Here is a 25,548-nt window from a genome sequence, read left to right as displayed (position 1 = left end):
CGGAAGGCATTAGGTCTTTGGACTACAGTTCCCATAGTCCCCAAAGAAGCTGGGGGGGGGAGATTCTGAGAAGGGAGAGGGGAGAAAGGCCGACTCTTGGTCAGGAACAGCATCAAAACTGGAGCTGAGAGGAAACCAGACATGACAATCCTGGGAGTCCAGTTAATGCACCTCCCTCCCTCCCTCCCTCCCTCTCCCGCCGCCTTAATGACTGGAGCAGGTGGTGATGGAGCAGAATTGGGACCGTGAGGTTTTGACAGCATGGGGAGCTGAACCTCCTTCCTTGCAGTTTTCATCTCCCCCCCCCCCCGGGGAAAGGGCAAGTCCCAGTTGGTGCCCACGGGGGGGGGGAGTCCTCGTGCCTTGTCTGTCGGCTTTTCCTTGTGAAAACTAGGGCCGGAGGGGTGGGGGTGGGTGGGGAGAGCAAACCCTTGTCCTGCTGCTTTGCCCCTCTTTCGCCCCCCCCTCCGGCGGCTCTTGTTCCTGGCCGGAGGGATGGCATCCAGGACGTGTTCAGTTCATCCTTCTCTTTAATGTTACTTCTGTTTCGCCCTCTGGAAATGCACAATCTGTCCTAAAAACTCTTCCACCGACAACAGGGTCTGTATTTCTGGCCCATAAAGCAAAACAAACAAGGAAGAATCTTTTGAATACACCAGCAAAATATGGTCCTCCAGATATTCTCCTGGTGCCCCTTGACACATTATGATGATGATGATGATGATGATGTGTGGGGTCCCCCCCCCAGGATGGCATCCCCTGCCCCTCCCTGGTGGATGGGGGATTGCCGCTCTCCAGACTTTCTGCTGTTGCTTTCCCCTCTTCTGGTGGCACTTCAGGACTCACAGATTTATTTGGTATTTTGTGGACTAAAACCCACTCAGTGGAAATTCTTTTTAAAAAATAAAATAATGCAAATAGGAAAAAGTTTTGCTCCCTCTCTTATGGAAGCCTTACAACTGAGGTCATCGTACGAAACAGACAAGCAGGAGATTTGGGATGATCACACCCCTCAAAATAAAAAAGAGGGGGGGGAAGAAAGTGCTTTTCTGTACAATGAGCAATGATAATTAGCTTGTGGAACTGCCCGGCACAATTTGGGATGATGGTCACCCCTTTTAGATGGATTTTTGTAAGGATTAGAAAACTGCATAGAAAAGGAAGCAGTTTGGTGATAGCTCTTAATCTTGGCAAATAAATAGAACCTCTGTGTTCAGGAGCAGTCAGCTGGAAAAACCTGTTGGGTGGGGTTGACGCTGTTCAAGTCAGTTCTCTTTATAGACCTCTGACTGATCCCTCTTGGAAGCAGGACTAAACAGAATTTGTTACTATTTCACTACACTCATAAACAAAGTTTGCCTTATTTACTCACATTTCTTCATTCATAGTAAACATCCCCAATCCTCCAGAAATAAAGAAAAGAAATTAATACAGAAAGAAATGCACAGTTTTTCAAGACACAAAGAGATTATATTTTTTTCAAGCATCATCAGCTCAGATGGTCCTTGGAGGTACCAAATTTACAGCTCCTCAGTGCTACCAAAGCATGCACTGGCTTGCCAATTTCCTACACAGTAGGATTAATTTCTTCACATATTTTTATTCTTTTTTTTTTTTACTTCTCTTATATGAAGTTAAATAATGAAATATACACAAATATCTATACTTATGTACATGATTTTTAAAAGGTGGTCCGAGGAGGATAACATGAACTCTGTCACCACCACCCCACATGTGCGATTTAAAAAATCAGGATGGGTTTTTGCAGTGCTGGTCAAACTCTCAATTTCCCCCGCCCTCCTAAAACAAAACAAGAAAAAAAACAACTTCAGGTTTGCATTTGAAGAAGGACAAACAAGGGCTAGCCCAACAAGCCACGGTTCATGGAAGTCTTCAGAGAAATTTCCACCTTGCCCAGCTTCCGATCAAGTCCAGGAAGGATTTGTCCAGCAAATTTACAGACTCACATAAACGGAGCCAAACTTTTGAGTATTAGAAAAGATTTCTTAGGGGAATTCTTTTAAGGTTAGAAGGGGGAGCCCTTCTAACCCATAAAAGAATTCCCCTAAGAAAAATGTGGGGCTTCCTTTCTCAAAACCCATGCCCTTGCTCGCCTCTGGTGAGTTAGAAACAATGGGATGACCAAGCTGGATAGGATAATGCCTGTAAATGGGTAACAAGTTACTTCTTGCATTTTAAAAAATCACTCTTTGTTCCTTGCTGCCAGTGACCAAGTACAGCTGGGACAAAAACTTTGGGAAACAAGCCCACTCGATTTTTTTGTGGATCAGAAACTTGGGTGGACTTGATTTGCAATTAAGGAATTGAAGGAATACAGGGAGGTCTGTGTGTCTAAGCTGACAAATCTCTGCTGCCTCTTCTTGGCCATCGAATAGGTTGGGAAGAGAAACGCCAAGCAGGAGAGGAATAGCTTGAGCGTGGCTGACAGAAGGGCAGATTTGGGACTGCTCCGTGTAAGGCAGCGGGGCACCGACTAAACCCTCCCGACGCGGCCCCCCCACCCCCACCCCAGGAGAGGGAGCTTCTTCAGTGCCTCTTTTCAACATGGCGGGAAGGACAGAATCCAGGTTGAAGGAGAAGGGCCCTGCTTTCATTTTTGGTGGGTAGTTAAAGAGAGTTACCAGTGTTACATTCTCCTCTCCTGAAGGAAGTTGGATCCGTGCGACGCAGGCACCACAAATATTCTTATTCAAGAGTTAATCCAGAACGGCACGAGGTGGGCGAGAACCCCTGTCTAGGGTCCAGCGCCAAAATCAGATTGCAGGTGATGACGAGGGCTGCGATTGCTGAAAGCGGCCGCTGACTCCCGCGAACGGATCCGGCGAACATCGAGTCCCAAAGCGGGAGGGCTCAGGTTTTTCGGTCTGCTTCACATTTCCACGAGGGATGCCCCACGTAAGGACACTCGCCTTCGGGTCTTGAGGGAGGGCCTGGGGTGTGTGTGGAAGTGCTACATTTGTGGTCTGGGAGGCTGCCTCCTGGGTTTCAAAGCAGATTTTGAACCAAATGAAAGATGCCGGACAGGCAGACGCTCGTGGCTCATGTCCAAGGAGGCCACGACAAGAGTCCTCGCTTTGAGAGGCTGATATAAAAACCTGCCATGCTTTCCCAGGCCTGCTTTAAAATGCTGTGGCTTTCAGAAGAAGGCATCATCAGTAAGAAATGAATAAAACCAAACCGAGATGGAAAACTAAGCTCAAGGACCCCAGAAAGCCCAATCCCGAGAGCAGGACCTGATTGATCCCTCTGAGATATTAAACTTATTCATTTCCTTATTGCCCAAAAGGTGCAAAGACATCTGATATTCTAAACCCCAGTTTTCAAAAGGGCCATGTTTCTAGTCCTCATGATGACCAAGATACAGCCCAAAGCATTTCAGGGTCAACATCTGCCTGGCTTTTGTTTCTTTACCCATCTAGCTTTGTGAGAACTGAACCTGCTCAAAGCTAAATTTTCAATGTCTGGAAGAAGAAAAATATGAAAAAGGTGTGTGTGGGGGGGTGGAGAGATGATTCATTTTGATAGATGAGGGAAACCTTGTTTGCATAATTAAATTGTGCGCACTGGATGTGGGCAGAATCTTGCCAAAACACTCCCTTCCTGAACGATGACAGAGGAAAAAAGGGGGTGGTGTTCCCATACTTTGGCAAGATGCTCAGGGGGTCCCTCAGGATGTCCGGATAGGCCATGGAAGCCGCCTAACAGAGCAGAAGGCAGCCAATGGGATGAGACAGACAGTCCACGATGCCCCTCCCACCGTTTCTCGGGTCTCTGCATGCCCCTCCCTCTTGCAAGGCACGCTGGGATTTCTGCCCCCCCCCCTGGGGTTGCGGGGAGAGCGCTTCCCCCTCCACCTGCCTTCCATTTTGGAACAGCAGCCCAGGTGGTGAGACGGCAGGCCCTGGGAACTCTGCAGCACCAGGTCCGAGTCATAAACAAGACCCCTTGCCCCCCCCCAGTTGGCTCAATAATTAAACTGCCCCGACGACTGGGCTGGAGGAGACGAAGGCATGAAGAGAGGCTGGGAAGGTGTGCCGGGCTTAATCAGGGAGACCGACCGCTTCATCCCGCCATGGGTGGGGAGCGAAACCTGGTCGCCGTAACTGTGCTGCCTGGAGAGAAAGATGGCGTGGTGTCCCTCCTGGGGTACTGAGGTCCCCGTAGAGTGCATGCGGGTGAGGAGGGACGGCGGCGGCCTCCCCGCCTGGCTGAGGCTGTGGTGCCGAGACAGCAGGGCCCCGCTGCCGGTGGCCCCGCCGCCCCCAACGTTCACTAGCTTTGGCGCTGTGCAGAGCGAGTGTCTGTGAACAGGGTGGTGCCTGCTGGGCTTCTCCAGGCAGGACGACGGTGGCGGCGGATCAGGAGGGACATCCAGCCTCCGGGGCAGGCTGTCTCGTGGCAACGTAGAGGAGCTGTAATAGGGGGCGCTCTCGACATCGGGGATCTTGGGTTGCACGCGGTTGGCGAAGGACATGGCCGAAGCCTGACTCCCGGGCGGGAAGTGGACAGGGAGGCCGCCCAGGACTTTGGGGGAGCTGCTGGTCTCGTGGAGGTGTTTCAGCAGTTCCTCCAGCGTCGTCACCTCCACCCCTTTGGGCAGGTAGCACTGGGAATGGCGCACCACGACTCGCTCCGAGTTCGGGATCTTTTTCTCGTCCAGGTAGCCGGCCAAGGGGGCGTCGTAGCCGTGCAGGTGGCCAGGAACGGCCATGGCGGCAGGGAAGGGGAACGCGTGGGCGTTGGGGACCGGGGTGTGGAACAAGGCGCCTCTGCCCTGCGACTCCTTCGCGTTGTTGAAGTTCTGGTTTTTCTCCCACTGGTTCCGGATGGCCTTCATGTTCTTCAAAGGGAGCTCCGGCGTCGATTCGGGCGTGGGCAAGCCGGAGAGTTCGGGGTGCTCTTTGACGCCGGCCTTGGCTGTGGCGTTGGACGGCTCCTTCTCGTTGGGGAGAAGGGTGGTGTAGAGCTTGGTGGTGTTGGCCTCCATCAGGCCTTCTTTGGCTGGGTTCTCCAGCAGGCCGTTCATCTTGGCCAGGCTCCGCAGGGAGAGCGGGCGCTGGACGCTGTTCTCGGGGTCTTTGCCGCTGTGCTTGGCCTTCTGGAAACTGTGGTTGCAATAACAGGAGACAAAAAGCCCCGACAGAAAGGCCCCCAAGACGAAGGCCACGAAAATGCAGCCGATCAGGAAGGTGAAGTGAACCGTTTTGGATCCATCTTTCCCTTCCGGTTCCTGCCTCACTCCTGAAAACCAATCGGAAACACAGGAAAAGAGAGTTAAAGAGACCTGCAGACACCGCCCGAGCGCCCGGGGCTGTTAAAAGCAGGAATCATGCAAGAGGGGTTTTCGCGGGAAGCCATGAGGAAAGAGTTTTGAAGTGAAACCAGAAGATGATCTTGGTGGGTTGCGGATGTTCAGGGGCGTTGGAGGGAGACGGGGTGGAACAGTCACCGGAAGGAAGCGGAGATGAGGCTTGAGATGGTCCATGGGAATGGAAGGGGATCCAACAGGGAGCGGAAGGGGGAAACGGGACAATGTGGTGGATTTGGCTCCCGAGCTGTAGGTTCGAGAGATGGAGCCCAAGAGATCGGACTTTTTGGCAACACTGCACACATCTGGTGCACGAAGCTCTGAAGATTTCTCCTGCCTCGGTGTCTGCCCGGAGGCTAACACGGCCAGCTGCGGTTCCCTCTCTGACCCGTAAGAGGTGCCATGGGGAACTCCTCCTCCAATATTCGGAGAAGCTGTAGTCCAAAAATTTCACTTATCCAAACATCTTTTTTTCCTCCTCACTCCTTCATGTCCGTCTGGCCCTTGCCCCACCTGGTATGCCCTTCAGAAGAGGTGACCATCCCTGAAGTGCTTCCAGGCCTGGGCAAATTTGCCCCGATGCCTCTTGGCTTCCTGTGGTCCAGTCTAGGAATTTGACCTCCGTAGATAAGGGAGGCTCTGCCTTTTATTTTAATGGGAGTGGGAAACATTATTCATGTTCAAGTAAGGAGGTGTGTCTAACACTACTTCTGCCTGGAAGTGGGGTGGGGTGTATTTCATGCACAGGGAAGAAATAGGCTCCCAAACATGTGCAGAGTTCTAGGACTGGTGGGAGAGTTGTAAAAATAATGTTGCGAATTAGAAAGAACGTATGCATTTTTTAAAAAAAGCACCTTTTACAAGGCCTTTAAAAGCGCACGTACGAACACATAGACCAAACCCAAACTGTATAATTAGATAATAAAAGAACTAATTGAAAAAGAATGGTTCATTTAACTGGTTTTAAACAGCCTAATATAAAATCGTCATCTATACAGCTCTTTTAATGAGTTAGAATAATATATTACCAGTTAATAAAAAATCTATATTTTCACTGTATGCTATATAAAATTCATCTCTCTTACCTACCATTAAAAAAAAGCGTTATAATACAATATTAATACCCATTATTGCTCTTAATTTTGCCATAGATTTTGGCAGGTAAAAAGGACTTTTAGTATCGTTCCTATTGGACTTTTAATGGGACAGAAATATAATTATTTTTTATTAATTGTTTCTTTTATTGAATTCCCTCCAACGGTGTTCATTAATTAGCTTTGGTCCTCTGTTTTTTTCTGGAAGTCTTAAAGTCTGACCTCAACAACTAGCATAATAAATTTCATATTTCAACTAGATCCTGTTTTCAGCTGCACTTAAGTAACGATTGTGTGAATAAACAGCATGCCAACAAGCCAGACTCTATCATACAGTTACTACTAGAACAGTCCAGTCTATTATTAACAATACAATTCTAGATGTAAGTCCAGATGAATTCAACAGGGTCTACTCCCAGGCAAATGTGAACAGGATCGCAGCCTAAGTACGTGATAAAAGGGGTGCATGAGGCAGGGGGTTGGCAGAAAATGGGGGGGGATGTGGAAATTGTGTGAGAGAGACACACGCTTTCTTTACATGGGCAGAGGCTCTTGATTACATATTATTGTTTTATATTTTTCCCTCTGCTAACATGTATGGTGCATACAGATTCAGAGCTTATATTTGGTGGAAGCCAAGAATATTAACATACTATCAAGAGGTGGAGCGAAATGGAGTTAAAATTAAACACATGGGGGGAGAGAGAGAGAGAAAACTGAGTAAGTGGAAAAACCCACATGCTTTACATTAAGGTGGAAAAAGAGACGAAGAGAGTCAGCCAGCAAGCTCCCAGCTGCTCTCGGCCTGGCTTGCTCTTTCCAGACGGAGTCTATCAGGAAAACTCATCACAGCATGGAAGGGTTTTGTTATTCGAATAGTGGAAGAAAGAAGAATAAAACAGACTTTTTGGGGAGGGGGAGAGAAGGCAAGCTGGAGAGAAGGCATAAAAAAGGAGAGCAGTTTGGGGGTAACTGGAGGAGGGAGGTGGGAAAACCTCAGCAAAGGGCTAAAGGAAGAGAAAAATATGAAGAGAGAGATGTCGAGGTTAGTTACGGCTTCTGTCTGTTCCTGTCTGAGCTCTGACAAGATTTCCAGGAGGCTTCTTTCTCTCTCTCTCTCTCTCACTGATGCAGGGATAGTGACCTTTTGGTTCATTCCCAGCCTCCCTACCTCCTTACATCTCCAGAGAATCTGCTTCTGAAAAAGGGGAAACAAGACACGTCTGATCAATGCCCATGTCTCTCAACGTCTGGGTGACACAGAGTTCTTTGTCATGTTGGTTGCATGAGAGAAGGAAGCTAGACTCTTCCCCGGGAAGAGGCCAGCCTTAATGTTCTCCACCCTCAACGATTGATCGTTGCCAGACTGGGCTTTGGACCCTCACTTCTGGCAGATTTCATCCGTTTACCTGTAATTCTCCCTCCCAGGCTGAACCGACGCCTAGACAGGTAGAACTGAATTGAACACCTCGTCAGTTCCTTCCGCTGCATCCCATCCTATGACAAACATTGGACTGTAGGTCCCTGACGGGGGTGGAGTGGGGTGTGTGTGAAATGGCGTGGGTCACCTGGAAGAGTGGGATTCACCCAAGGGGCCCCTCTGGATCTTGCCGTCCTCTATTCTAAAACAGGGCTCTATGTTTTTTAAAAAATAGTTAAAGGAAATGCTGATTAAACCAACAAAGGAGTCCAAAGAATCACAAATACAGAGACAAAGATTTCAGAGGAAGCAGCTGGGCAAGGAGGTCACAGTGCTGGAGAAGGAGGCTGTGTGAACTCAGAGGACAGTTTGGATCGGTTCTCCCCTCAAGCTGAGCCATTTCTGAAAGCATGCTCTACCTTTTTGGGGGCCAGATGTCACTGGAGCGCATGGGGGCTGCCAGGGGGAGGATATTTGGGGAAGTCAACAGAGGCAGGAGAAAGCTTCACCGCACCGGCACAGGGCAGAACAGACGGCTCCTCCTTCTCTCCGGCCAGGCCCTTGACCGGTGGGAAGAGGCTGGGTTTCCAACCAAGTCCACTGACATGCCATCTGGTCCTTCTCTGCCTCCCTCGGCCAGGGGGTGGTGGTGGGAGGGAAGAGCACGGCCTGGAGGGGGGGTCCTGTGGTCATCCAAAGGGCAGAGGGACCCCAGAGCCAGCGAGATTAAACAACCTGTGCATATGTTGGCCATCGCCCCACAAATGCACAACTTTTTTTAAAATGTTATCCCTTTGCAGGAGGTGCTGCAGACTCCTCTGGAGAGCAAAATATATTAAGGAAAGTTTCTTAAACAAGCCGCATTATGAAGGATCTGTGCGTGCTACAGACGAGCATGCCGTTAGTCATTGGGGGAATACCGCCCAAAAGACGCAGCACCGTTTGGCCTCCCTCCACAAACACCCCCACCCCAAACACACATTTGCAAACCGCAGGGCAGACGTGAACAAGTGTCCGGGTAGAGAGGGAAGTACAGAAAAAAGGGAGTCCATCTCATGCAGCAGCCGGCAGGAGGAGGATGCAGAGAGAGAGAGAGAGAAAAAAAAATCATCATCAGCCACCCAAAAAAAAAAAAAAAAAAGACAGGTGCTCCATGTACAGCTGGTGGCAGGGCTCTGCCAGGGGAGGCAACGTGGACGTCTCCTCTAAGCGGATGCCGCCCCTGCAGGTTTTACCCTCTGTATGGACGTCCACAGCAAACCCTCTGAGCTCCTGGTCGGCAATTAGCGAGACAGTCCGGAAAGTCCTGGCAAAAGGAATCACCAAGGTGGCCAGCCGGGGCCCTCGATCCCTTTCTCTGAATGCCGGTTGCTCAAGGCATGGAAAATGCCCTGTGCCAGAAGAGCAAACAGGCATTGACAGATGCCCTCTCCTCCCTTCACAGCCAAAAACCATCATGGCATGCTGTGGCAATGAATTCCAAAGATGAATTCTACACTGCATGAAGAAACTCTTGCTTTCATCTCTCCTAGTGCTACACAGCTTCATTCGGGGGAGCTTCATTCTAAAGTCACAGAAGCAAACAGAGTTGCTTCTCCATACTATGCAGAACTTCATAAACCTCAATTGCCTGTCCCCCCCCCAAAAAACGTCACCCCTACTACAAAAAAAACCCCAAACCTTAGTTGTCTTTTGACTCCACTAAAATGTGCTAAAGGCTGTTCCCTATCCTGAAAGGGGAGGCCTGCCAACAATTCTCTTCTGCCACGATGACATAGGTAGACCTTCCCCACAACCCCCCCACTCAAAAAAGTGTATCTTTTTCATCGCTTCTTCCAGGGCTTAAAAAACCCAACGACATAAGCAGGCACAGAGAGTGAACGAGTGGGGTGGGGAAAGAGCAGAAAAATCTCCTTTCATTATTTTTTTCACGGACAATAAAACCCTCCTACCGTTCAGCCAGACAATTGATATTTGTCATGTTCCTCAGAGGTGAGCGGACAAAAGGACACGCTTTCCCCATCTGTGGCACACATTTTTCCACAGAGGCAGGAAAAAGACAGCGACTGCTCTGTGTGTATGTGAGGAGACAGGATTCCGGGGGGTGGGTGGGTTTGAGAGTTACAAAAAAGCACACACACATACATTTTGTCTTGCACGCATACCCCCACACACACACAGAAAAGAAGAGGGGGAAAAAGGAAAAACAAAATCCATTTTTTTTCCAAGGAAAAAAAGATGAAAAAAGAAGCTCCATTGAATATTTTCAATTACCTGCTGTCTGTTTTTCTTTTCTTTTTTAAATTAAAAATTGCATTGGAGAGGGGGAAGACAATAACTCCCCCTCCCCCCCCAAAAAAACCATTCAAAACCAGAAAACAGAAAAAAGCAGAATAAAGCTACTTAATTTTCATTTCCACGGCTGGTGTCCCTCTCCTCTACTAAACTGCATATTGTAAGTTCACTGTGGGCAGAGAACTCTCTGGCTGAGCTACTCCAAGATAATCATCATCATCTTAGAACTGCAGAACTAGAAGGGAAGCAAATAAAGACAGCCTGTTTTCTGTTGCTTTCAACTTCCCCCATGGCCTTTAGATGCTTCTGACGATGGTTCTCATCATTCCTGGAAACCTGTCATGCTGTCTTTGGCTGCTAGACTTTGTAGTCCCAAACACGCATTTAAGGGGGGGGGTCGGTTTAAATCAAACCACGTTTCCTTAAGCATTTCCTCCCCATCCAAAGCGATGGCACCACAATTAAGTGCAATATTCAAAACAGCTATTTCCGTTAACTATATTACACTAATACCAAACCAAAATTGGGGATCCTCTTTATAAAAAACTACTTTTTTTAGTTTGGAGATTTGGAACGGGTGAAATTTTTCACGACATCCTCCACCCATCCTAGATTCACCTCAATGAGGACTAGCTGCTTTTAAAGCACAGTTTCCAAAGCCGATCTGTTCCCTAGAAATCCAGGAGCTGGGAAATCTTTAACAAACACTCTTCTGGACAAATCTGAGCCCATTTACTGGCCTGTCTCAGACTTCCTCTATAAAACCAGAGTTTTAGTTCTTGGCTTTGAGAGAGAGACGGCCATATTCAAGGCACACACAACATACAATCCTCTTTTCTTTTTGGAAACCTAAGACCTGGAAAAAGGATTCACAATCCCCATGACCCACCAGACTTTACGCAACCACTTATGTGCCAAAAAAATCCTCTAGCTTTGGGGTCCTTTTTTGTTTGTGTTTTAAGTGTGTGCGTGTGTGGTGGGGAGAGATTATTTGGTGTGTGTGTGTGTGTGTGTGAAAGAGAGAGCTTTCTGTGTACTTAGGAAAAATCTGGAACCCTTCCTCCCTTATGGATTTTATCTCCTCCTGATCAGAAGGAACACATCCACTGCTGCCTTTTGTTGAAAAAATGAAAAAAAAATTCTACCTCCATGAAAAAGTAGCTCAGATTTTAACTCCTGGTTTTGTTCGCCCGGTGACATGGGGTCACTTTACAACAGCTGGGTCTTTAATGTGTATATCTAAATATCTCCCTACATGGGGATGCTTTTAACACACATCTCTGTTGTTTTGTTTTGCTTTTTTTTCCAGGAAAAGAAACGAAGCCATCAATCCCTTCAATAAATCGGCCCCCAAAACGTCTTCTCAAACAAAACAGGAAGTCTAGCGTCTAGCGTCTGTAGCGGCTGGATCAAGACACATCTGTTCCAGCCTTTCTCAGCTTAGCGGATTCCAGATGTCTTGGAGAAGCCCCATCAGCCCCCACCCGCTGCGGCCAGCACAGCAGGAGTGATGGGAATTGGAGTCATCACACTAAAGGTCCAAATTTAAAGGGGATGGATCAGTGAAATCTGACAAGCCACAATGTGGCTTATAGTAAAAAACAAAAAGACACCAAAAGAATCCTAAAATAGAAATAATGTAATTAAAAATGTGCAAGAAGTGAACACACAGAGATAGACACACAGGCGCTCACTGCCTGTCTTCCTACCCAAAAGATGGCTTCGTTAAATTAATGAATGCACACTTAGTGGAAGCTCTAATATTAATCAGCTGAAAGGACAAAAGGATGTCTCTTATTAGAACATAAACGCAAGTACAGTATCTATTTGCCTCTGGGCAGGAATACTGTAAACAAATTAACTCTGGAAAAGTTCCAAAGTTGCAGTTTGGTGCGTTCGCATGTGTTGCACAGAACTCTGTTTCCTTTCTTTGGTTCAGTTTTCCTGCTTTTAAATATAAGGAACTTGGTTATTTGTTTTCATCGGCTGGACTCCCGTTACATCAGCCGCTCCACAGCTGCCTGTTTTCTGCTGCAAAACGAGTGAATAAAAATATATTTTTAAAAGTTAGGCAGGCCAAAAGAAAAAACTTTAATAGATCAGACGCTTTGCTTTTGGTTGTCGGGTTGAGTCCTCACTCTGTAGTTCAACGGCTACTCTGCCTTGGGGTGTTACGTGGTGGAAAGGTAGGACGCAAACCTAACAAAATGAAAACACAGTCCCTCTGGCACAGGGAGGGACCTGAACCCCTGCTCTTTGGCCTGCCCAAAGGGAGGGACGGGATGAGAGAATGGATGAGGGTCTCAACCTTCCCCAGAACTGGACAAAGCCTCTGAGCATGCGCAGAGCGACATGGTGTCAGATCAGTCTGAGAAATCCTTTTCAAATCAAATTCGGCCATTGGTCTGGTTGGCAGAAACGCACTGAAGATACCCCCCCCCCCCCGTCTTGCAGGTCTATCCCTTCCTAAGTAGAAGCAGAAAATCTTGTCTGCACATGGGACCTCCTCCTCCCCCTCCTCCTTTTGGGAGGGGAGGGTTGTTCTTTGTATTTTATTCCCCCTTCTCCAGAAGTTACTCCCTGCACACACACATACACACACACACACACCAAAAACTCACAGCAAGTTCTTCTATTCTGTTTTCAAAGCTGTCAGGGGACTTTCAAAAGCTATTCTGCCTCTCCCCCCCCCCCCAAAAAAAACCCTCTCCTTTCTACGTGCATTTTTTGGTTTTACTGTAGAGCACGCGATGTGCGTGTGTGTGAGCACAATACCTATTATACCAAATTCTCCCAAACGACTCAGCTCTTCAGAGAGATTTCTGCTCGGGGCGCTCTGTCTCGGCTGTGTTTCGGTTTTTTTTTTCCTGCTCGCAAGAGGTTCGTTCTTTCGCTCCCTGTTTCCTCTCCCTCTTGGCCTTGCTCAGACTTCCTCCGGCCTTTGCTGACTAAGGACTCCTCTCTCTGACACATGGCAGTCCTTCAAAAGCGTACGGTTCTTCTTCCCAGTTCATAGACAGGAAAGTGGAGGTTGCGAAGGGACTCCCCCCCCCCCCCAAAAAAAGAGGACACCCCACGCCAGCCCCGCCCCATGGCTTGGCTTAAGACAGCCATCTCCCTCATGCAGAGGGCCAAACATTCTCAGAGGTGACCATCAGGTGTCCCTTGTAGGAAAAGATGAGAGGGGAGCCGGCTGCAGCCCCTCCTCATGAGTAGGTGAGCACCTCTGCTGCTGGTGGTGGAAACGACTCTTTCTGAAAAGGAGAGACCCAATTGGGTCAGATGCGAACTCAGAGACATCCCTGGCCATTCGGATATCTTGCAGTTTAGGAAAGTAACTTTCCCAAAGATTGGTTCCAGGCTCTACCCTCCAGAAGTCATTGTTTCCTGAAAGCCTGCGTCCGCCCCGTTCGTCCTCTTCTAAACCCTACAGGCGCTTGATGGACAGAGTCCCTCCTCCTGTCCTCTGAAGATGCCGGCGAAACGTCAGGAAGAACCACCTTCAGGACATGCCCAAAGAGCCCAGAAAACCCGCAACAACCATACAGCCACTTGCCTCTCACCCTGCCTCACGTGCACATAGAGTCACCGGCTTCAAATATAAATACATCCCACCCACGCATCATCCTAAACAAGTTCATAGAGGTCACCCTGCAGACAGGGAGCAGTGCTCGAGAAAAAAAAATCCCGCCCGCCCCAAGGTCATGGTGCAGCTACCACTATATTTGCATGCGTTGGCATTCCGGCTTGCTTGTTAGAGTCGGTGCACGTCACGCCCACGCCCGCCCACGCTCCCGGGGTTAGTGATTCTCGCACAAGGCCACAGTTATTCCACAGATGCCATTCTGCAGGGAACGGGAGTGGGGTGGCGGTGGAGGGGGGGGTCAGGAGAGCACCCCGACCCTTCTTACCCTGGGTGCTCACAGCCACGTGGAGGGTGGAGCGGGGCCCCCCAGCGCCAGGGGCCGGGTGGGCGTCAGGAGCCATGCTAGCGGGGAGAGGCCCCCGGGGCGCCTCCGGAAAGGAGACGGAGAAAGCGGCGCTGGCCGTGGTGGTCGGCATCAACCCTGCGTTACCAGTGACAAATAAAACATCAGCAAGAACAACAGGAAAACAGCAATGGGGAACGGAAGAAAAGGAACGGGGCGACCGAGGGGGCAAGAAAAGAGAGCAGCATTGAGAAGAGGGGTTGGGAAGCAGGCCTTTGGGCCAAATCCTGGCCTTCCTGGGATGCCAGTTTGCCATCTGACAACGTCCAGGACCTTTTCCCCCATTACAGTATTTTATCCTGCAAGAGTGCTTCCTAGATTCACTACGTTTACCTCTTCTGGACTTCTGAAACGCTGACCTGGCCCTCTTAAGGCTCCATCGCCACATATCCTGGAGGTGAGATTTTCCCCCGTTTGTGCAAAAAACCCAAAATCCAGACGGCCCGCCGTGGGGCCCCCTCAGCTTTCTGGGGCTGGGCACAGGCCAAGAAAGGCCCTGCTCCACGAGCGAATTGTGCAACGGCCAGCGCCTCCATCGGCCGGCCAAAGCACACACATCGTCTCTCCCCCCCCCCCATGCCAGCGTGTCAACTGGCCCTGCACAGAACACTGCCGCTGAGCCAACCGAGCCCCCCCCCCGCCCCGCCCCCCTATGAATCTCAGACGCTTCCAGCCGTTTTCCCCTTTCTCGGCTCTGCAGCGCTCTCCGTGCAGGAAGCAGCCGGACAAGCTGCCAAGATCTGCAACGAGCCGATGCAAAAATAAAATTAAAAAGTAAAATAAAATGGAATATGCAGAGAGTGGATGGAGGCTATAAAAGACTCCAAAATACACCCTCCTCCCCCACCTCACCCTCAGCTGACCCTGGAGCACTTTAAAAACAGAGCTGAAGCAGCAAAACTGAAAGAATCCCATAACAGGAGACCGGTAAGGCCCAAGAAAGAGTTCGGGCTAAAATCCGGGAAGGCTGCTCTTGCCTCCCAAGGAGACGTAGGTTCCAAACATCCAAGGCAATGCTAACAGAACAGGACAACCTCGTTCTCTCTTTCTCCGGCTTTCTGCCCACCCACCTAACCCCCCCCCCTTCACTCCCTCTCCGAGCCTCACAATTAAATCAAGAGATTTCTTCCCTGCTGAGTAATTCATGGAGTTGCTTCACTTTTAATTTTCTTCCCCCCATCTGATTGGCTCCGCCACCCTCTCTCTCACTTAGGGACATGGGGTTGGAAATTTGATTTTTGGGGGGGTTGGGAGAGGCGGAGAGGCAGGCAGGGCCTCCTGGGGGTTACGAATCGCCTGCCTGGCTCTTTCCGAAAAGCCTTGCTCTCCCATCTGACAGATCTTTGCCAGCCAGTTCTGCCCCCGTGAGGATTACCAAGCCTAGAAACAAAAACCTTTTAGACTACTTCTCCCAGAATCACCTTGCTGGCCTGGGGGATGCTGGGATTTGTAATCCAACAGACCATTCCATCCCCACCCGTTGCTCGAAGGGGTGAGCTCGGGGGAAATCCTCTCTCTCCTGAATCACAGCATTGGGGCCACTTTCAGAGACTGCCCTGCTGTCATTTTAGTCCACCTTCTGGACTGCTTCGAAAGGGGGCAATAACACAACAACAAAAAATATATGTTTTCTTCAGGCTGGGGAAAAGTTCCGATCCTGCCCAAGCTAGAAGGGCAAACGAGAATGCTAGACTTTGACATTAAAAAGGGCTTATCGCTTCTATTTCAAGAAAACTCACAATTTTATATAGCTATATAGATCTCCGTGGCGGAGAACACTCTTCCCTGAAGGACAGGCGGCATGGGGAGTGCAGGCGTGTTCCATTATTAACAAAATCTTCCAGTTAAGGCTCCATCACCCTACAGATGATGACAGGAGTGGGATGTTGGTGGGATGGAAGAGAAAATGGTGCTGGCTGTGACCAGGATGTCATGATGGTTAATGGACCTTAGCTCTTCCATGGTGTTATTAATTTTAGACGTGGATTTCCAGGAGGCCCAAATGGTAGCTGCAAGCCCCTACAAACCCCGACACCCGCCCGATCCAGGAGGGTTACGTCTCACTCCTCCCTTCCCTGCCAACATTTTTTTTTAAAAGGGTGGGTGGGTGGGAAAAGCTATTTGTCCCCCACGAAGGGAGAGGGAGCGGACATTTGTCAGCTGAACCAATATTTACACAGCCGGACATGGCCCGCCGCCATGTTGGTCCCAAAGGGCAGAGGGCCAGTTGCTGTGGTAACACTTGAGGCCCCGCACAGACAGGCTGCTCCCCCCCCCATGCCGCCCCTCATTGTGGCAGAAAGGGGCCTTTGTGACCCTCAGCCCAGAAGGAAACAGGCCTATTCTTGGTGCCACTCTGACAGCATTGCCCTGCCCTTCCCCACAGCCCGGGACCTGGAGGGGATTTTCAATGCAACGTCCCCCAAAATGGTACCCCTTTGAAGAGAGGGAATTCAGATTGGACCATTGAGTGGGACAGATGGTCCCCATATGAGCCAAAATGTGGGGATATGGCTATTTTTGAGAACAGTTCCCAGAATTCCCCAGTTAACCTGGTCTCTGACCACGATTCCTGGGGGATTCTGGGAATTTCTCGTTCAAGAAAATGATCATTATCCTCACTGTCACTACCATCATTATTTTAAAAAGAAGAACAAACAGGAATAAGCAATCAAAGGGATGAGCAGAGGAGGAAAAGCAGAAAGGGAAGGCAGTACTAACCGTAGGCAGAATCGCTGGCACCATCCTGATTTCCAGGAGCCGTTACGACATCTAGAAAGGAGAGCGGGAGATGAAAGAAGGGATGGGAGGCGCACTGGAGAAAACTAAAGGGGGGTGGGTCAGAAGCTGAGCTTGGGTGCAAAGGCAAAAAGGAGAAGCAACGATGGGGGGGGGGGAGAGTTTGCGCTTCATTCACTGGAGACTCATGGGACAACATCATGAAATGGTGGAAACGGCAACTTTGCAGAGAGACCCTGGGAGCTGCATTGGCAAGGGCAGATCCTTAAGGGGAAGCCCTGCATCGGGACGTCTCCACGGCCAGGGGACCTAAGGATCATCCCCGAGTGCCGTTCGTTTTGTCAGAAGTATTTTCACGGCCAAGGTCCCTTCATGCGGCGAAACCACCACAACCTGGGGCTCCACAAACCAACCCCCCTCAGGTCTGAATTGCGACCCTCACCCTCCTTGCAGGCACTAGGGATCCGAAACAAGGCTGGGCTTGAAAATGCGTTTGAAAAGTGTATGGTAATGCTGTTTTAATTGTGAACATTATTTCCATTTGGCAACTGTATGGTATTCTGGCATGCCCTTTTGCCGGTGAGACGCAATGCTTTGGGGACATGTCACTGAGCACCCCACTTCCCAGGGGAGGACAGGGAAATCCCTCGGCTTTCGACCCAGCCCCTCCAAAGGCAAAACAGATGACTAATTACACCCTGTCTCTGTTGCACCACCTTCCTCATCACTTTTTGGCAAAAGCCAGACCAAAAGCTTCCCACGCAATGGCTTTCCACTGCTCTGTCAGTGACAGCCAGCCGGGAAGGTGGGGTGTGTACGGGGGGGGGGGACGGTGGCAGGAAAGGGCCGTTCGATTCTGCGAGGAAAAAAAAGAGTTTTATAACTAGATGGGGAAACAGCCCTGGCTCTGTTCTCTTCCCTTGAGACCCGTGTAAAACAGCAACCCAGAGCTGTAAAAGAGAGGGGCCCCCCACCCTCCCCAAAGGCCACTCACCTTGACAGTTCCCCGTGTACTTGGCTGCGTTTTCAACATCTTGTTCAAAACCACTTCTGTGGGGAAAGGAAAGGGAACGGGGGGGGGGGGGAGAGAAAGCTCATTAAGCCAAGCCCTGCTGGGTGGATTGAATTCACCACTAATTAATCCACTGGGCAACACCCAGAAGAGAAGAAAGAGAGGGAGAACAGAAACGGTCTCGCCCAGGGCTCCCCTCAAAGACCTGCTCAATCAGCTTCCTCCTCCTCCCCCTCCCCGCCTCCCTGCAGGTACAGTTCGAGAACCATGGGGCGGGTGGCGGAGGGTGGCGTGGCCGTCGGTCATCATTCATCAAGACTTTGATAACCAGCAGGAACCAAAGTGAAAGCACATTTCTGTGAAGGACAACTACACTTTAGATCATCCAAAAGGATGAAAGGAGGAAGAGGCGCTCGTGGCCCTTCCGGAACAAAAACAAGTGGCAATGTGTTCCAGGGGTTACATTTTTGGACTGAGACTTGGGTGTGTCAGGATTTGAGTCCCTGCTGAGCTAGGGAGCTCACTCGGTGACCTTAGATACGAGCGTCACTGTCTCTGTGACACCTCACAGGATTGTTGAAATGCGGCATGCTGTTGGACAAAAGGTGGGTTATAAACACCACAACCTTATGAATAAATACAATCCAAGCTTCGCTTTCCTGATTCCTGCCGCCTTTAGTTTACCTGAACTCGCTGCTGAACGCCGCACAAGCTCCAGTACGCAACCAAATGCAATAAGGATCGCGGGAAGCCAGACAGCTCCTGTACACACACACAAAGTTTAAAGCATTAAAATTAAATTACAAGCAGTACTTTCCCACCGCCTAGATCTAAGGAAGGTTTTACTTGCTAAAACCACCTATTCATTGCCACAGTTTCAATGTGGTTTGCAAACTCCTGCCTTCCTGAGTACAAGGTTTGAGGTGGAATTCAGTGTCCAGCAGAAACCACAAAGCAGAGGCCGCGGCCTCTGTGGGAGGGACTGAACTTTCCCAAGAAGATACGCGGGAGCGGCTCAAACAGAGTCGCACCATTTTGCTCACTCACCTCCGGCAGGCGCTGTAGGCAGAGCAGCGGCTGAGCGGCACCCGCACAACACAGCCCGAGAAAGCCACGTACAAAGCATGGTTTGCTTTGTCCAGCTGGAAACCCAGGACCCGTCGATCCTCTTTCTTGATGCTGCACCTGGAGAGGGAGCAGAAAACAGCACGTCAGTTTTGGACCACCCAAAGCCTTTACACCTCCTTGAAAAGCAAAGTAGAATTGCCCTGGTGAGCATCTTTTAAAAAAGACACCCATACAGAGTTTTGTGTGTATTTTTAACAAAATATACTGAACCCACTAACAATGTGATTGCCAGTTAAACTACATTTAAAAGCATTACCCTCCCATGCTTTCTCTTTTTAACCCTAGCAGCACCCGTTGATATGATACTGATGCCTCTGAGTTTCTGCTACGTCCAAGAGACTCAGTATTGTTTTGAGGGGTGTGTGTGTGTGTGGTGTAACTGTTAGAAGAACTGCCCATCTGGGGAGACAGGAAGTGGAAGAGACCTATGCACCCCTTCCAATGGGGAATGAAGCTGTAATTGCAACACCCGCAAATGCATTTAACACTTGCAGGAAAGCAAGATTGAGGAGGGAGAGGAAAGAGATGTCAGCTGTGGCAGGTTCAAAAATGGTGCAAGGAAAGACTTTTCTAACTGCTCTGCAACACAATACTGCTTTCCCATCCCCGTTTCTGTCTTGGTTAAAGAAGGTCAGCAGGTTTTCCCAGATGTAGCTCCCCAAACCTCCTGGAGCTGTTTATCCAAAACCTTAGCACCAGGTTGAGTTGTAAGTGTCTGATCAGTCTAGCCCGAGATGTCATGACTGGGACTTTGACCTTCTGGTATATCTTTTTACACTTACCCCGGAAAAACTTAACAGCACAAGTCAAAATTTATATACTCCCCAAATATAATGCAATAAATTAGCACCCGCTCCCCTGACCATTGTAGTAGCAGGTTCTGTTTTGTAAAAACAAAACCCCTTTTCCCACTAGGCACTCTTCCCCCCACCCCCCACCACCCACCACCAGTGTGGGCTCACCGGGAGGGATGGTAGACTGAAAGGTCTTCCAGCAACACCACCTCCATGGTGGAGTTCCTGGTGGTTCCGGTGAGGACCTTCAACACAGCTCCATCTTCTGAGCCCAGGAAAAGAACCGTGTAGTTCTGAAAGGGCCCAGCTGTCGTGTCGACGGCCAGACGGGTCAGCTTATACCTGGGGATTGGGGGTTGGAAAGGGAAAAGTGGGATGTTGATACTACACACCTTGTATTTTAGGAAAGGTCCAGGTCCGTATCTCATTCATCTCCATTTAAAAAGGATCCCTCAAGCTTTAAAGAGATGCTGTGCTGTGGGGATTAGGCATCCTTCAGTCTCAAGAGACTATGGTAAGGTGCTGTACTGTATGCATAGATGAAATCATCTCCTATTTGCCTCATGGAGCAAAACAGGTCCTTCTAAAGGAGAATGCTGGGGTTAAAAAAAATCTAAAATAATTAAATAATAAATATGATGTGACTCCTTCCATCTGCAGACTGACCATTTGGTGTAAAAAGAGCATACTTTTTATATGTATACTTGTCTAGGTCATGGCAAAAAAATAAAAATTAAAAAGGGCTGTTCACGTTTCGGCTGTCATGCAGATGTGTCTCAAGAAACCTGAAGGACAGGTTCTGCAAAGCTTATTTGAAAAAGGGGACTGTGAACAAGGCAGCAGAGGAGATCCAGTGAAGTATATTTTAGAAAACCTGGAAAAGGAAAGATGTTCTTAAAAGCTAGCCTTGCTGGTTCTGCAGGACCTATTTTAAAGAGATTCTTGTAATAACTCGGAAGTTAACTTCTGCTGGTGCCCTGGGAAAAAACCACACTGAAATAACTTCTCCGAAAACTGCTGATAGCACGAATACCTGCTGCTCGTCTTAGTAAACAATGGCCGCTCCGTGATGGATGGTACGGCTTCATCCAGCAGAGGGAAAGACTTGATGAAGGCCAGCATCTCATCAGGGAAATCGTTGGATGTTTTGTAACCAGCCGCTTCGCCGATGCCTGCACAGCCACCGGGTCTAAACAGCAAGAGGAACAGCAAAGGCAATTCTCTTGGATCAGAAGAGCCAGGGAGAAGGAAGTCATCAGGGCCAACTTCTGAACCTTGAGCCCCACTTTTGAACACCCCACAAGAGAAGTTTCTGAGCCGGTCGTCTGTGCCACAGTGAGGACTAGGAACTGATGTTCCCTGATGTCCTTGGACCCAGTGGAGGAGAGGGTGGCTTTGGCAGGACCAGCATTCATGGGGCCACGTCTGCCATCCTATTTCCTCCCGGCCAAGTCTCAGGAACTTAGGCATAGGCAACGTTGGTCATATTTTTGCCCCTGGCACCCGTCCTGAAACTGCCCAGATTTCCTTTTCTAGTTTTGATCTCTCTCTCTCTCTCTCTCTCTCTCTCTCTCTCTCTCTCGGCAGTTTCTTTTTTCCCCTATCACTTGGGCATTTGGGGGGCATTTCCAGAACGGGTGCAGCACAGCACAGGTGCCAGGGGCAAAAATACGACCTGGGCAGAAATATATATATATATTTATATATCTATTAAAAAGTTGTGGGACACACACCCCCAAGCCACTCAAAAGCAGCTGCTCTTGGAGGAAGTAGACAGACTCTGCGAAATGAAAAGAAAACAGATTGATAAATTGATACCTAGATCAATAGACAGGCAGGCAGACAGAGAGACAAGCACTAAACAGGTGTCTCAGATAACCTACAGAGATTACTCCAAGTTTGGCAGAGTAAACTCTGCCGCCTCCTGGCTAGTTGGAAGAGGCATCTGGTATGGGGGGGCCGGCAATCTGAACACACAGTATCCAACATTTTACTGATTTTTCAAATATATAGACAGACAGATAGATCTTCCATTTTGTCCAGAAAATGAACAACACTGCTTATGAATGTGCAAAGCCGTATTTTAAGAAAAACACGGGGGCGGTTGGTGAAGAACAGCTGTGGCTTGTTGCGCCATTCAACATTCATGCTTTCTGCAGCAGCCACATGAATAAGACAGGAGGCGACAACGCTGTCGCACGTGGCAACCTGAGCTGAAAAATAAAATCAAGCGCTCCCTGCCCTGCCGTGTCCATCTTCCACGCAGCAGGTAAAGGATACAGCCCCAGCAGAAGGAGCTGGCTCCAGGTTCCTCTGTTTACTCCACAAGAAGAAACGACTGAAAAACTGTTTTCCTGGTTCTCCTTCAGGTCTGAAAAAATTTCTGGTGGCAGCTTCATGCAGGCTGCCATCAGCTTTCACTTCATCCAGCAGCCACGCCGGATTTTAAATTTTCCACAGGCTTTGCCTTGCTGGTTTTCAGCCTACGTTCATAAGTTATAAGGGCCGGAAAGTTAGAAACAAAGAAATCTTCCCCAAAAACTGACATTTAAATAAGTTTCTTTAGGCTTAAGGACTAGAAACTTAACTTTGTTTTTGAATGCACGCAGTCAGTCTTAGGCAGTCAGCTCCTCTCAGCAAAAAGTGAGCTGAGCACATGCACAGAATCTCAGTCACACATATAGATGCAAAAAAGCAGAAATAACCACGTTAATTCTGAACGTCAGTGGTGACCAACAATAGATCATTCCCTCTTCCAAAGGGGTAGACAGATCATGCGAATGCCGGCAAAGAGATCTGATCCATGTTTTATAGGAATGAAATCTTACCTGGGTTTGGGTACCTTCTCCTCGGGGATGGGGGTCCACGCGGCGTCTGCATTCTTCTGTTCCTTGAATTTCCCACTGAACACTCTCTCCACTTCGTCCATATAGAAGGCACAGACAGCTGAGCCTGTAATACTGCGGGGGGGGGGGAACGGGGACAAAAAGCAGACAATTTTTTTATAAAAAAAGTGAACAAACAAAAAACAAGGCAGATAAAAAAGTCAGTAAAATCAAAGGGATTAGGTCTGTGCCTACTAGCAGCTCAGGTTCTGCAAAGGTTATTTTAAACATGGTTGCTGAACTTGATTTCCTCTCCTGCAAACTAGGACCTCAGGTCCTGCAAGGTTTGCATACACATGAGTTTTCTGGGAGGCAGCAACTCAGGTCTGGCAAGCCTTATTTTAAAAGGACCATGCTGAAGCTTCACAAGTCTTTTCCAGTCTCACAAATCAGATTCTCCAAAGTTTGGGAGGGAAAAATGCTTTATGGTGGTTACCTGTTCGACTGGGTGGTGAACACTCCAAAAATGGCTGGCCTTCCATTCACCAGTGTGACATCCGTGACGGCCTGGAGGACATCAAAGTAGAAGAAGGAATCCCCAGGCACAGAGCAGTTGAGGCGGGCTTTCAGAAAGGACGTCCAGTATTTCTCCAGCACTCGAGGAGAGCCTCCCATGTCGTTTTTACAGACCCTTCCCACACGTGAGAATATAACCTGAGAGCGGGGCAAGACAGAAGTAATTTCAAAGGTCAATCCCTTCTTAGATGATGCAGAAGACGGACCTCCTCAGCCATCGTTGCAGCAACAAGACCCTCCACGTACAGGAACAGGATACCTCTACATTTCAAATTAAGCATCTAGAGGAAAGCATCGCCTGCTTCCATTTTGCCAAGATGGCTTCAGAAACAGGATCAGACAAATCCATGAAGAAACAGAGTTATATCTGCAGCAGTTATTAGCAACACTGGTCTCCTACACCCTCCATTATAGGGGCAGACCACTTTAGCATCCCACCCCATGGGGACAAAAGCAGATTTCCGAACACTGCTGCAATGGGCAACATTAAGCCACTTTACGAGAGGGCCACCCTGATCACGCCCAACACAGCAGAGCTCAATTTGGCTGCATCTTCTGGATACCACTTGCGACACTCACCCGGCCAAGAGTGGTGTATTCCATGGAGATCTCACGGAAAAAGAAATAGACGTAGTCCCCATATTCCAGAGCATGTAGGAAGTGGGGTTCTGAGGAAAGAGGCAGCTTTTAGAAATCCTTTGAAGACACCCACCGATACCCACAGACCCTTCCTTGCTTTCTGTGGCGAGGACGAAATGGCTCCCTGGATACAGGGGCGACTCACCAACATCCACCGTCCCAGCCTCACCTCTCAGCCACTTGGAGTCGTATTTGACGGTCCGGAGCACAGGACTCCGTTCCCCCAAACTTCGATAAATCACTGCATCGCTGGCTTGGAAGTCAGCCACCGTGGCCGAATACAGATTCCCATCTGAGGTGGAGAGAGAAAGAGAAAGCAAAATTAAAAATTGAGATTCCTACAGGGCTGAATTAGAGCTACTGTACTAAAAAAAAAAGAAATCTAGCATTTAACTTCATTATTAGTCTCCAAACCCCTAGAGTTATGACACAGTGCCAGACAGATGGCTTCTGTGTTGGCCAGCCGGCCATACCCTCGTGAAGGTTTCGTCATTCCGCTTCCCACTGAAGCGACCAACATGAATTTGACCCAACTCTGGGAGGCAGTGGAAGACAGGAGGGCCTGGCGTGCTCTGGTCCATGGGGTCACGAAGAGTCGGACATGACTAAACGACTAAACAACAACAAACTTTTTTTTAAAAACTACTGTATCTTGACTTTAAAAGAGGAAATAAGACAGATTTCCCCACTTGCAAATTTATGAGAGAGTGTGATGCCCCAGATACTGCAGCTGAGAACGAGGACTATGTAGTCTCTCCAGGGTTGTGATCTTCTTATCAAATGCTTTTCTCTTATTTTCCCATTAAATGCACTTTTTTGGAAAAGGAGAAGGAGCCTGATTTGTTGAAAGGGGTGGGTGTAGCGCCCAGCGATCTGCGCATGTTTGGGAAGCAAGGTGAGTGAGGCTCTGGGACCCTTCAGAGCTTTTCACCCACACATTAGTTCAAAAAGAAAAAAAAACAACCCTCAAGGATGAGTCAGACAAGAATGAGCTTTCTCAGACGTACCTGTGAAAAGAGCCACATTGGCTTGCTTTGCATCAAAAGGGCACCGGGCTTGTCCATTCAGCTCTTCCCCTTCTTGCTGCAAGGTACTGATCTATGTATGGGTCAAGAAAAAAGGGAGGAGTTAGCCAGTGCCACAGGCCCCGCCTCCAAAATGAAGGAGGACCCCCCCACCCCCCACGCACGAGAGCCCACGGGGTTCCCACACACAGGTGAGCCAAAGCTGGCCTGGCACAGGGAGTGCCCGTGGGAGCCTCCTCATGACTGGCAGGCATCCTTCCCTTCCTACCTTGTAGGTCCGACAAACAGGGTTGAAGGCATTTGTGCCACAGGCCAAGAGGCTTTGGCTGTTTTTGGGAACCAAGACTTTGATGTAGTTGTAGCATTCGTTCTGCAGATGGAGAGAGCCAAAAAAGCAGATCTTAAATCACGGGGTCGGGGACTTCTGGTCCTGATGCCAAGTCCAGCCCTGTTGAGGTCCTAGGTTTCCCCCAAGCGTTGGCGCTGCTTCGAGGCCTCCATCCTGAAAGGCTGACTTGCTTCTTCTAAGGCTTGGCTTGCTGGCAGAGGGAGCTTTAATCTATCATGGCCCTATTTTCGACTGCAAACCTTTGCTCTTTTCATTCCACCCAAAACTGGATCATAATCCTAAACGTGAGTCTAGTCCTAGTGTGAAAATGTTTTCTCCATCCTTGTGTTAAAAT

General features: G+C 49.0%; 1 protein-coding gene across 2 annotated transcripts in view; it reads right to left on the bottom strand.

Annotated features, from left to right (window-relative positions):
* Positions 1-1,448: 1,448 nt before the first annotated feature.
* SEMA6C (semaphorin 6C) overlaps positions 1,449-25,548 on the bottom strand; it is a 93,321-nt gene continuing 69,221 nt past the window's right edge. Inside the window, exons 10-23 of one of the 2 annotated variants that reach the window (XM_072984298.2) lie at positions 25,134-25,235; positions 24,848-24,938; positions 24,010-24,132; positions 23,781-23,869; positions 23,122-23,339; positions 22,629-22,760; positions 20,834-20,989; positions 19,969-20,142; positions 18,926-19,063; positions 18,563-18,640; positions 17,861-17,916; positions 16,849-16,899; positions 14,050-14,205; positions 1,449-5,262 (exon numbers count right to left, since the gene is read on the bottom strand). In XM_072984298.2, the coding sequence (XP_072840399.2) occupies positions 3,986-5,262; positions 14,050-14,205; positions 16,849-16,899; positions 17,861-17,916; positions 18,563-18,640; positions 18,926-19,063; positions 19,969-20,142; positions 20,834-20,989; positions 22,629-22,760; positions 23,122-23,339; positions 23,781-23,869; positions 24,010-24,132; positions 24,848-24,938; positions 25,134-25,235 (2,841 nt within the window). In that variant the 3' untranslated portion in view covers positions 1,449-3,985. The remainder of the gene's footprint in view (positions 5,263-14,049; positions 14,206-16,848; positions 16,900-17,860; positions 17,917-18,562; positions 18,641-18,925; positions 19,064-19,968; positions 20,143-20,833; positions 20,990-22,628; positions 22,761-23,121; positions 23,340-23,780; positions 23,870-24,009; positions 24,133-24,847; positions 24,939-25,133; positions 25,236-25,548) is intronic. The other variant, XM_072984299.2, reaches the window with a different exon arrangement.

The sequence above is a fragment of the Pogona vitticeps genome, chromosome 15 (assembly GCF_051106095.1).
Source record: "Pogona vitticeps strain Pit_001003342236 chromosome 15, PviZW2.1, whole genome shotgun sequence".
Lineage (NCBI taxonomy): Eukaryota > Metazoa > Chordata > Lepidosauria > Squamata > Agamidae > Pogona > Pogona vitticeps.
This window is presented reverse-complemented; position numbering and strand designations above follow the sequence as displayed.